Source organism: Crocodylus porosus, unplaced genomic scaffold (assembly GCF_001723895.1).
Source record: "Crocodylus porosus isolate Cpor-Errol unplaced genomic scaffold, CroPor_comp1, whole genome shotgun sequence".
NCBI lineage: Eukaryota > Metazoa > Chordata > Crocodylia > Crocodylidae > Crocodylus > Crocodylus porosus.
In genome coordinates this window covers 105,121,561-105,134,306 of record NW_017728918.1, presented here as the reverse complement: position 1 = coordinate 105,134,306, position 12,746 = coordinate 105,121,561, and the positions used below count along the sequence as shown (strand labels likewise).

The 12,746-nt window shown below is 42.7% G+C and overlaps 1 protein-coding gene across 3 annotated transcripts in view; it reads right to left on the bottom strand.

The window, feature by feature from the left end:
- Positions 1 to 78: 78 nt before the first annotated feature.
- L3MBTL3 (l(3)mbt-like 3 (Drosophila)) overlaps positions 79 to 12,746 on the bottom strand; it is a 162,120-nt gene continuing 149,452 nt past the window's right edge. For 2 of the 3 annotated variants that reach the window (XM_019538022.1, XM_019538024.1), the window contains exons 19-22: positions 12,041 to 12,132; positions 7,584 to 7,747; positions 5,062 to 5,124; positions 79 to 2,072 (exon numbers count right to left, since the gene is read on the bottom strand). In XM_019538022.1, the coding sequence (XP_019393567.1) occupies positions 1,929 to 2,072; positions 5,062 to 5,124; positions 7,584 to 7,747; positions 12,041 to 12,132 (463 nt within the window). In that variant the 3' untranslated portion in view covers positions 79 to 1,928. The remainder of the gene's footprint in view (positions 2,073 to 5,061; positions 5,125 to 7,583; positions 7,748 to 12,040; positions 12,133 to 12,746) is intronic. The other variant, XM_019538023.1, reaches the window with a different exon arrangement.

Sequence of the window (12,746 nt, the reverse complement as noted above, 5' to 3'; positions counted from 1 at the left end):
TAGAAATCAGTCCACACTGCCCTGTGGACCAGCTTAGTTCATTTTTGAGAATCCTAGAAAAACACAAATGTAACAATCTTCTCCAATTCAGATTTTATTTTGTATTGTAGATACAATAAGAGTGCAATTTGAATGTACAAACTTTGAACAAAATGTAAAAAATATTGTTTATGCAATGTCATGGAAGGAGACTAATAGAGTAATGCAACTTACTTCACACTGACCCTGTTTTACCTCACATTATGGCAGGTGCCAGTCACTTAAGTGACCCAAAGTGGCACAAAGAGTTCTCCAAACCTTAAGAAATTCCAGCCAATTAGGAGTCCCTAGCAAAGTGTAGGAAGATTATGTTCCTCCCAGCACCCTATGCAGTAGGAATGTTCTACTCATTCTGAATTGCAAAGATAAATGATCCCCCTTACTTCACACTAGGCATTGATTGAGCCAACTGGTTGTAAGGTTGTATGAGCCAACTGATCCAGTTCTCACCTTCTTCCCATGTGGATCATTCTCACAAGGAGGATTCTAGATCCATCCTTAGTCTGTGGGTAGCTAGCCTTTCTTAATTTAAAGTGCATCTTGTTCTATATCCTTTTTTTTTTTATAAATGGAGTGCAACACCTTCCCTTAATCAAATGCTTCTAACAATCCTTCAAGAAAGAAGGGTGTCTTACTTAATTACCCACTGTAGGAATTGGTGCCTGAACTAACAAGTGTCATGCACCTTGCTCCTTAAGTTTTCCTTTTCTTCCTCCTTTCCTTTTCCTTTGCACCCTAAAATATATTTCCTAACTTGGGGTGACCTTCAGGCTAGGAAGAAGGGCTAAATAATACCCCAATGATAGGAAAATGAGCACCTTGCACTGAGCATGGATCTTGGGGAGCAGTCTGAGCCTTTGTACTCCTCTTTTTCATTATTGCAGTAAGTACTGAAGACCAGAATGTACAGACATAGAAAAGGTTTTCTTTTTGTTTTAAATTCTTACCTCAAATATACACACACACACACACACACACACACACACACACACACACACACACATTTTTACTTCATGTGCTGTATAACAGTTGTGGGCTCCCAGGTAAAAAAAGAAAAAAAAAAAAGAAAAGAAACCTGGAGTACCATGGTGCAGCATGACTAATGGTATTCTGTGAAGTCAAACATTATTCCTCAGTTGCAGCTTTCTCTATACTGGTCTTTCGGTAACTTACATTAAAGATGCTGGTGGAACACCCCCCTACCCCCCCATGTAACATTTTTATAATCGTGCAAAAGTAAAAACATTCAGTTTATCCAAAAAGCATTAGAATTTCAACCTCAACAATGTAATTGTTACAAGCAGGTAGACAATTTCAGAATTTTGGAAAGTCTTCTATGTTGTAGCATAAAGTGGTATTTATATAGCATAAATGTTGTATCTTAAACTATGAAACAAAACCTGCATTAGCCGCAACAGTCTGAACTGGCTACTTGTAGCCTCATTTTTAGCTAACCAGTTTTGTTTTGACAACATAAAGTAAAAGTTACTGCAAAGAAAAATGGATACATGAAATAGAATTCAGGAGTTCTTAGAAAATGTTACCATTTCCCTCATTTTATTATAGCATAAATAATCAGCGAAGGATATCCAGATGCCAAAATAAAGGTAGGAATCCTATCTAACAGTCCATGAGAGAAATAGTGTCATTAATTTGGTAAATAAGACTAGCTGACTCGGCTGTTATACAGTACCTTGTTAAAGGCTCAAACACTTCCCAGAAGGATTCAGGTGTAGTTGCTCTCAAAGATTTTAAATAGTCCACCAGCACTGGCTTATTTTTCTTCCATTCCAAGAGTTCTTACTTGACAATTCTAGTGAATCTTTGTGCTTTGAATAAAACATAAGCTCCAGTGGAGAAAGCTGACTTGTATACATTTCCCATTACTTTCAGAGTTCATTGTGTGAATTTTTCTCTGCGGCTTTGAACATCAGAATGGAATTGAAGATTTTTAGGGCTGGTCCCAGTTTAATGCTCATTATTTTGACTATGTCTGTTTGGGTCATTAGCAGAAATGCTTCTCCATCAATTTGCTTTAAAAAGAAACACAAGGAAAGCTATTAATAGGCTTGATGCTGTAATAATTTAAGTATTTAACAATCTATAAAATAAAATTCCCAGCAAGCCAATTAATTTCAGACTAGGCTTAAGTACAAGCTTGAATTTATATTTCTCTGTATGCAAATCTGTCCCTGTTGCTTTGAGTTAAATCAGTTTTACAAAACTGTCTGTTCTCTGATGCTGGATTTCATCCTAGTCACTAAACTTGAATTAAATGTTCTTCCAAATATAAGTCTTATGCTGCCCTTCCACCCCAAATACCACCACCAAAAAAAAATCAAAACTTACTTTCTCTGTTTTAACACAGGGGATTAAAAAAGACTTGGCTCCAGGTGCCAAAAGGTTTGGTAAAATGGCTTTGAACACAGATAAAGCTTTTTACAGCATTAAATAATAGATAACCATGTTCCTCTAAATTTTATAGCTTCATTATTTTAGTACACATAATTCATGCATTTTTTTTTCCTGAAATGCCAAATCTATTGGAGGTTAATTGTGGAAGGCAGCACAAATACAGACATGAAGGGTTACAATACCAGCCTAGTCATACCAGACCTCTGTATTTAGGCCTACACGACTTTTTCCCCCAGCAGCAAAGAACCATGGGTAATTTTTCAAGTCACTTAGAATTATATCCAACAGCAGGGGCAGCAGGGTTTCATTACAGCTCTTGAACAGCTCAACACTTCTGGATGAGCTATCAGGAAGCCAAACTCTTTCTTTCCATCCCACTGTGGAGGGGGTAGGGAGGAAGACTGGAGCTCTGTGGGATGCTGGGGGTCTTAGCAGCCTCTGTAGTGCTACATATAACTGAACAGATGCTACCTGCAGTGCCACAGAGCACAGCACTACAGAGGAGTTCTTGTTTTAAACAGAAAGGTCTCTGTAGGGCTTGGGACATGTTTATAACACCATATACTGTTCGTGCTCCTGTACGCTCACATTTGTAGCGCTATGAATGTCACAGCTGTCCATATCCTCATTTCAAGTCCTTCTGACAATGCATGGCGGTGGGGGGAGGAGGAGGCTTGTACACAGGCCATACACAGTAGGAGTGGGAAAGAGAAACCCATACAAGAGTCAGCATTACTCCACAGCCTAGGGCTTAGGACATTCAGCCCAGCTCAGGGAGATGTGGGTCCAGTCCCTGCTCCAATTACTATTTTAGGATTTCATTCACTGAGTAACACAAAATATCTCAATTTGCACCAGTACTAGAATGCGCGCAACTGAGCACCCCATCACTAGCTTGTGGAGATATGCTCACATTTGCTGATACAACCCTTCTTTTAACCACTGAGTTGCTAAATAAAAAACGATCAACACCTTCTGAAGCAAAGGCTTAGGAACCTAACTCCAGGGGAGACCCAAGTCCCAGAGAGAGTACACATTAAGGCATATGCCTCTTGTCAGTATTTCCCACTGGCTAGTTTAGGCACCCCTCCTCTCACTCTGTGGTCTTTTCTGGTTCTTGTCTTTCCACAGGCTATATACAAGAAACTAAGACACCTAAATCAGGGCTATGGTGAAATGGCACCTCAATATTAACTGGTGCAATGCTGAGTTTTGTAGTGGTGAGTCTTTGGCAAATCTAGCCCTTAAAAATCAAATTATCTGACTACAGTCTGATAACCTATTTTAATAGGTTTAATAGGAACAAAGAATCTACAGAAAAAGGATTTCAAGAGTCCTATGGAAACCTTCCTTACCTAAAACTCTGCCATCCCCCGATGACAGGATAAGCGGGACTAACTTACACAGAAACCACAAGTACAAGTCTGGGTCCACTGAACAATACATATCCAGATGAGAGTAAGCAAGCAAAAGCAAATGTAACTCTGTGAGGAAGGCAGGGAGGGGATCATAGAAAATTAGGGTTGAAAGGGACCTCAGGAGGTCATCTAGTCCAACCCCCTGCTCAAAGCAGGACCGTTCCCAACTAGATCATCCCAGCTTCTGGAACTGTTCCATTAGACAATCTTTAAATAAAAAAAGCAGAAATAACTCTGGCACCAGGGACCAGGACTCTGGATTCCCTGTCCCTCCCCAGTGGGAATGTTCACATCACTGGGCTACAGAATCAGGCTCCATCTTGCTAGTCCTCCTCCCAGCATGGCCTCATATTTCACCTCCCAAAGATGGTGTAGAGGGTGGACTCTGCTCTAACCTGATGAGTAAGGCACTCTCCTAGCAGGTGAAAGATGTAGAGTTGAATTCCCTGAGGTTGAGGAGGAAGGGCTTAGAACCCAGGTCTCTCCCACTTCCTGGACAAGTGCTCTAAGTAGTAGGCCATTATGTGGAAAATCACCACTATCACTGGCTGTGTTTCCAAGTAAGAGTGTCTATGGATTTTGTACCTGTAGTGCCACTCCATGCAGCTGGTCTGAACCGGGCATGCCCTGTGGGTACCAACTGGACTGGGATTCTTGGGGGATTTAGCTGCCTCTCCAGATCAATTTAGATTGTACTGGAGCTTAGATAGCAGTTATGTGTATAGCTGCATGAATCGGATCACTCCTGAGCACATGCAGGAGCCTAAGCCTAGGCACTGAGACCTTTTCAGGCCAAAACAGCAGCGCCTAATGAATGTAGGCACCCCAGATGTTGAGAGCAATGAAGGAGAAAGCAATGCGTGAGACCTTTAATTTAGGTGCTCAAATTCTACCTAAGGCCTGTTCTGGTACCAAACAAAGTGATCTGGATCTGGCTTTAAGTGGTGGACATAGGTGTGACTTTTGAAAATGGGCCTTAGACTTTCCAATCATTTTGATTTTTTTTACCCAAGGTTCTCAAGTCTACCATCAGGCAAAGGGCCAGCTGATCTTGGTGGCAGTCATGTCTGAGGATGGGTTTTAGCATTTAATCCTATGGCTGTAGATAAGTAACATGCTGTCAGTTTGGAAGGCAGGCAAGCAATCATTTCTATTACACTTTGCGAAACAAAAGCTATATCAGACTCACCTCATCCTTAAACACCTTGCCATGCTCTTCACATCCCGGTAAACTTCGTATGAATTCAGAGACCTGCCACCAAATCATAACAAAAGGTTTGGGGGTGGGAGTGGGGAAAAAAAACCTACATAATTTCCCAAAAGTTTTGCTTTAAACTGCTGATACATGGTGAAGCAAAACATTTCTCATCAGTCAGATATTCTTTAAACTAGAATTACTGAGGGACTTGGCCTCAGTGTTGCAGAGTCTATCTTTTAAGCATCCTGTAGCATAGTAGTGATTAGCTGCATCAGTCTGCAGTCACAAGGCAGATCAGTGTGGTACTTGAAAGACTAATTGGCTCTGAGGTATAAGTTTTTGTAGGCAACAACTTATTTTATCAGCTGCTATGAATGGAGACAACTCCCCTCAATAAAAGTTGACTAACTAACTCAGTCAACAGAAGATGCTAAGGACAGGGGTGACTTAATCCAGGTGTCTACACACGAAATTCACAGCCATTAAACCTTTCCTAGGATTATCAAACTAAACTAGATCATTTATTTCTGGCAAAAGAGGAAGAAGAGTGAAGAGTTCCCCTTTCTGCCTTTCTACATACATACCTTTTCCCTACAGTCTCAAGGGTCAGAGTGGTCACTGGAAACTGGAAGACCTGGGTTCAAATTTCTACTCTGACTATGGAGAACAGAAATTTGAGGTCTTCAGCCTCCCACAATATTGATGCCCTGTTGGGTTGTACAGCAGTCTGGAGCATGTCTCTCTCAAACTCTCCCATTAAAACCATCCCACTTTATTTATTTTGTATAAGTTATCTGAATGCTTCCCCAGGTCCAGTCAGATGGTAGTCACTATCCTAGTCATTAGGCCGGAGAACAAAAGGAAGCTGGCCACATTATTTCCTTGTGGGCTGGCAGAAATAACCACACTAAGTAGTGTGGTGCCTTAACCACACAAAGTTGATGAGCTCTCTAGGCCTGGGGCAGACCTTGGAATTGGATGCAAAGTGGAAAAGCTTTTCAGGAGAAACAGACAGAGGCTCACCTCACAATACCCAACATCCTGAAAATCAGGGTAATATCCTGGATGTGGGAGACCTGGGACAAGTCCTTGCACCAAATCAAGGTCTGTCTTGGGCAGACCTCCCCTTTTTCTCTCCCACCAACTACACTTTCTGTGGGGTTGGGCATGCCCATGAGATGATTCCTGTGGCAAAGTTGGCAGGAGAATGACTAATTTGTGAATCTGTGGGGGTTCAACCTTTTAGGGAAGCTGTTAAGCAGCTCAGTTTGGGCAGTTCTGCATGTGCCCAGCGGAAGAAAAGTAGACACCTAGGTACATTAGATGCATAGGGACAAGTACCAATTGAACAAGGATTTTGTCAGTCTTGAACTCTGGACTTACTTAAGCACCCACTTTCCTCTTGGGAACCTAACTCTTTGGGTAACTTTCTGCTTTTTCCTGGTTATCTACATGGCTAGTTTTGGTCATCTACATCACATTTTTGATACTTCCATGCAGACAGGAAATCTGTTTCTGGACTGTACACTGACAGAATGGGCATGTGCACTAGTAACAAAATGGGAGAGGGAAGAAGCCAGCTCCCATCTCTTCCTCTTTAAAACTTAGCAGCTAGGGAAGTTGCGAGGGAAGTCAGAGGGTCTTGGTGACCTCCTAACATAACACTCTCACTATGCCACAGGTTAAATATTAGTCAGTCTCTTCACTAGCACCCTGCATGGAGAGTGCCACAAAGCTATTGCCTCACTGGGAGAAAGAGCCCAAACTAGAATCCAGAGCCCTTCCCTGCCAGGCCAGCAGCCACTCAGTCTTCAGTTTATGCTCTTCCTCCTGGCCCCCCTGTATCTCACAAGTGTCTCCCTCTCAGGGCTGGGTGGGGGAACCAGTTCCAAAAGGAGTGCCAGAAAAGAGCCTGGATAATGGCTAATAGTTGCGTGTAGTGACTTGAGTGCTGTGGTGGGAAGTCAGAAAAACCGAGTATCAGACTCAGTCTAGGCACAGGGGGGCCTAGAACCCAGAGTCTCTAGCTTCGCAAGTAAGTACTTACGCCACTCAGCTATTGAGGGAAAAAGAAGAAGGGGGCCTTTTTCCTCTCCTGAGTGTGTGTCATGGGTTTTGACAACATTTTCAGGTACCTAAGGCCACTACACAACTATAAAGGTGGAGGGGAAGAGGGAGTACCCTGGCTCCTTATGCACATGCCGTGTCTGCACACATACCTAAATTACTATAATTATCCTCCCATGCAGGAATCCAGGAATGTAATTCCTACTTGTGCCAAAAATGCAACATTAGACAACCAAAAACCAGCCCCTCGGACAACCAAGGAATAACCGAATGGCACCCTTTGACACCCAAATTATCTTCAGAATTACTGTGTCATTTACTTGTCATGGAGCAAATCTGGGGCTCTATCAGTTCTACAATGAATATATGTAATCAAATAATATGTTCTGAGTGCTGGGGCTACAAAGACTGATTCCACAAAGGAAGCCCTTCTGAAGTAAACCTACCTCATCAGTACTCCACTTAGACACTTGACTGGCTGGGATTCCCACCACACTTGGAAGAAGCTTGCTCTGCTGTTCCCAGCGCAAAGGTAGACATGGGATTTGCAATTTGGAAGACAAAACGACTGGCTGAGGAAAAGGCTTCTGGTTGCTGGGTTCTTCTCTATCTGTAAAATGTGGAATAAGCATTAAATCCCTCAACAAATGGCTAAATAAATCACAATGAAACATATTCATTATTTTCCACAGGCATGCACACATACCGCCTGCACCACTCAGAAACTATACATCTTTATCTATACTGCTGAGGTTAAAGGGGTACAACTCCCGTAGTATAGACACAACTATATTGGCTCTATAGCAATACAACTATTCTTTTTTGGGAAGAAGAATAATCACAAAAAGATGTCCATCCATTCAGAGGTTGCACTGGTGTAAGTACTGAGTAAAAAAAAATTCGCCCATATCCAATATTGTCATGTGGTACAACTTGTGTTGAGACCAGGTTCAAACTACTTTCAGATGTGTAGCTAAAGTTCAACCTTACTAAATCCAGAATTGCAATGGTACAAAAATTCAGTGGTGAATCAGGCCCTCTCTTTCCAGGACACTCACAACATTTAAATTTTATAATTAGAAAAACATCTTCAGCTATTTTCAAAGATTTGTGCAGAAAAACAATGCAAAATCCCAGCTCCTCCTTGTCTGGAAAAGTATTTCTCCCTGGGTTTTTTTTATGCCCATTTTCCTTTTTTCCCATTAACCATGCCTCAAAGCACAAGGGTGCATCCAGACGAGAGCGGTTATCCAGTATGCAGCGCTGCAAACGTGTTTGCAGCACCACATACCGCACAATCTGGTGTTCTCCACGCTGCGAGAGCACGCTGCCCAAACATGCGCGGCTCCATTTTTTTCTTCTGCAGGTTTCTTTGACCCCTGGATATCCAGAGATCAAAAAGCCCTACAGAAAACAAAACAGATCAGCACATGCTTGGGCAGCACGCGCTGCTGAGAAATGGAGCCAGATCATCCGGTGCCACACTGCAGCAATGGACACTAGTCCCCCTTGCCCTCCCCCTTCCCTCCTTCTCACTCTTCCTGCCTACTCTGCTACCTTCTGATTCCTGCTGGTCACGTCTTTTGTCCCCTCCTTGCCCCCATCTCCCCACTCCCACCAGACTGCACCCATCCTGAGTGGATAACTGGTAAACTAATTGGTTATCTTATCAGTTAAATGATTAATCATTTAACCTTTCACATCCCAATTCTCCAGGGGTTAGTCCTCACTTCATTTCACCTTTTCTCTTGTAAGTTCACTTGTAAACAAACAATCAATTAATCTCTATGTGGATAGCCTCCATATGTCTTTTTCTTTTCCAGAGCTGCCTCTGTCAATCTACACTAAACTAAAACTCCCAGCCTCTCTTTCTAATGTCCTTTCTGGGAGACTCACTGTCAGTTCAAGTTCAACATGGCTAAAACAGAGCACTTAATCTTCCCTACCATGCACTCCCAACACCATCTTGCCTGCCACTGCCCATAATACAGGAGGCACTTTCTGATGCACACCTCACTCCAGGTCTTCATACCTAGCCTGTCTTGGGTATTTAGACTGCAAACTCTCAGGTCAGGATCTGCCTCTTTCTGTACAAAGCCTAGTATAATAGGGCCACTGACATCATCTGGCATCCATAGGAGCTCCAATAATACAAAATAAGTAATAATATTTAATCTTCCCTAAAATTTAGGACAAATGTAGCATTGGGCAATTATGTAAAATATCCCACGATCATACAATGGTAGATAACCAGGCAAGGGACTACTGCAAAACAAGCATAAAGTAGCATAAATAGCATGCAGGAAAGTAGCATAAATAATATGCAGGAAAACCATGACAACGACCAATAGTTAGCAGCCCACAAGAGACTGCAGGGGCAGCCATTGCACACAGCCTCTGTTGGGTCAGCAGGCAGCACAGACTAGGAATGGTGATCAGTCTAGAGCCTCAGCTGGGATGACTTTATCTGCTTAGTGTGCTGAATTCCAGCTAGAGCTGTTTGATCTCAGGACATATGGTAACATTCCTCAATTTCTCAGAATACACAGCAAGGTAGGAAATACATACAGAAGAAGAACATGTCACATCTCAGAAAACTGGATTAATCTCCATTTCCTCAGGATAAGCCTCTTCAGATGTTTACTGACATGCAGAAACAGGAACATGATCAGCACAAAAAGCAACAGTGGCCAACCACGAATAACTGCACTCAGGCACGATCCGCAGAAAGACTTAGATGTTACAATAGAGAACACTGCAATACCTAACCTTTATGTACTCTGCTGCCCAGTGACATCCACAGCCCAAAGGTAAGTACCCTGTTCTATGCACGATGCATGGAGAGAGTTAGGTGATCATGAATGTGATCTGCAAAGGCAGGGGTCAGCAACCCCCAGCACAAGTGCCAAGCATGGCATGCAAGGTCATTTTGCTCAGCACACCACTGCCAGCCTGGGCTCTAGGCAGCTGCTGCCAGCCACAGAGCCCAGGCTGCTCCCAGCAGGTAGCTGGGAGGCTGCAAGCCCTGCTGCAAACAGACCAGGCTCCATGGGCTGGCTGCAGCCGGAAGGCTGCAAACAGTTGCTCTGGGCTCCGGCATGTCAGCACTCTGGCACCTTCCAGCGTAGACAGTGTAGTTTTTTTGGCACTCTGGTCAAAAAGCCTTGCCTACCCCTGGCCTAGAGGATAAGCAAGGAGCCACCTATGCTAGCCAAGAGGACGTGCTAAGGAGAGGAGTCTTATATTCAGTCCCTCTTAAGGACTTTTGTGCCTAGGTCTAACTGCAGATGGAGAAAGAGGTCACTTATCTCCAGAAGAGATTCATAACCAGGGGTCTTGGTTTTCTAAAAAAATCCCCAATTTTTGGATAAAGTAACCCCAAATTCACATTTTTCCATGATTAAAATGAAACGCCACTAATACAGAGATACACTATTTGTCTCCACTAACTGATATACTAGTGGTGTTTCATTTTAATCATGGAAAATGTGGATTTGGGGTTAATTTTTATATCCAAAAGGATCCCCCCAGTGAGAGCCAGGGCCCTTGGACTAGAGTGAGGTTTAACAATCTAAAACCTATCTCTTCCCAGAAAATCTTCATTACAAATAATCACCAGCCTTACTTCCCTGGCTTCTGAGTCCAACCCCTTGAATTTGCTAGCAATCATGAAATAAGTATTTGTTCAAAGGGATCCACAACAACATCCACTGTGGCACTTCTCCCACCACAACCACAAAGCACCCTACTTAAGAGACAAACAAAACTGAACCTGCAGCACACCATGGGAAAAGAGACAAGGTGAGAACATCACCAATACCACTGATTCTGCAGTGGACAAAATTTTAGTTAAAAAAATACACTCTCCTGATGTGAAGGAGTCAACCAGCACCCTTCCTCCAAAGGAAGTCAAAAAATCTGCAATGGCTCTTGTCAATCTGACCTGGATAAAATTTCTCCCTGACCTCTCATCCAGTGATCAGCTTGACTGAGCATGAGAACAAGACCAACCAATACAGTGCATGTGAGGTGTCTATGGCCTGTCAGGGTACATTCCATAAACTTCCAGAAAGCAAATGTAACTGTACCAGTGTAAAGGTGATACAAGATTGACTTGGATCTGCAAAAGGGGATGTGTAACGGTCAGGGCAGATGTTCAAAGGAACAATGTGTTCTTTGGCGTACACTCACTAAATGACACTCACTAAATGACAAAGATAAAAATCAATAAGTTACATCTTGCTCATTAACTGTGCCTTGTCTAGTTTCGTCACTGGATGAGTCAGGAGCCCTGCAATGGCATTACTTCAACTATTCAAGTAAGGATTATGACTGTGCTCTTCGACGAAATATAAAATGGGCACAGAGCCTAATTCCTAATGAAAGCTACTGTGAATTAGGGACTCATTCCTTCCTCTCACCCCCTTTGCAAAATTGCAACCTATGGAACAGGCAGAATTAAGCCCAAGTGGACAACCTTACATTTGGTAAGCCCTGATTCTTAACTGTATTTTTCACAATTCTTTTAATATAGATTTTTGATGGATTAAACAAACTTTTCCACCCTTACAGCTTAGCTATTCTCAGAGTCAGTTGAGAAAAACACATTTAAAGAGTGATCTTACATACCAAGGTTCAGTTCAGAGCAGATTTTGTGCAACTATGATGAAGTTTTAGGCTTGACCTTCAGTGATCACAGAGGCAAAAAAAAATGTCAAAAACTCCCCAAAGGGGTTGACAAAAGTAGGAAAAAAACTAGGAAAGTAGGAAAAACTTATTTGGGATTAATGACATTGGGTCTTCTTTTGACAATGGTGAATTTGGTTCATAAATAGAGAGGTAGAACGAATAACCAATCCGCCTTTACATTATAGTGCACGACATCAAAATGTTGGTAAGTTACCTTTAGTTTCATGTAATGTTGGCAGTTTATTTTCTGTCTCCTCTTCTTCACATTCTTTCTTCTTAGTGGACTCTTTAGCTTGCTGCCCTCCACTGAGGAAAACAATGCATTCATTTTTCGTTAACTTATCATCACACCTTTTAAATATGATAAAAACCCTTACTGAGTGAATTAAACAGTCTGTGTTACTTACACAAAGCCTACTATATCATATCAATAAAATATATAAAGGAGCTCTTAAAGGGCCTGTACCCCAACTCCGAAAGTCCAGGAAGACTATGTCCACTGCTACCCCTGCATCTAAGGATTTTGTGACCTGGACACAGAAGGCCACCAGGTTGGTCTGACAGGACCTGCCTCTAATGACCCCGTGTTGGTTGCCCCTAAGCATAATCTCTCCTGCTGGCCCCTCATGGATGTGTGCCAGAATAATTCTCTCAAAAAGCTTCCCCAGGATCGAGGTAAAATTAACTGGCCTATAGTTCCCCGGGTCCTCCTTCCTCCCTTTTTTGAAGATGGGAACCACGTTGGCCCTCTTCCAGTCCTCTGACACCACAGCAGAGCACCATGAGTGCTCGTAAAGCCATGCCAGGGGTCCAGTAATGATCTCTGCTAATTCCCTCAGCACTCTGGGGTGGAGATTGTCTGGACCAGCTGATTTAAATACATCCAGTCCCTCCAGAAGTTCCCTGACTAGATCCTCACT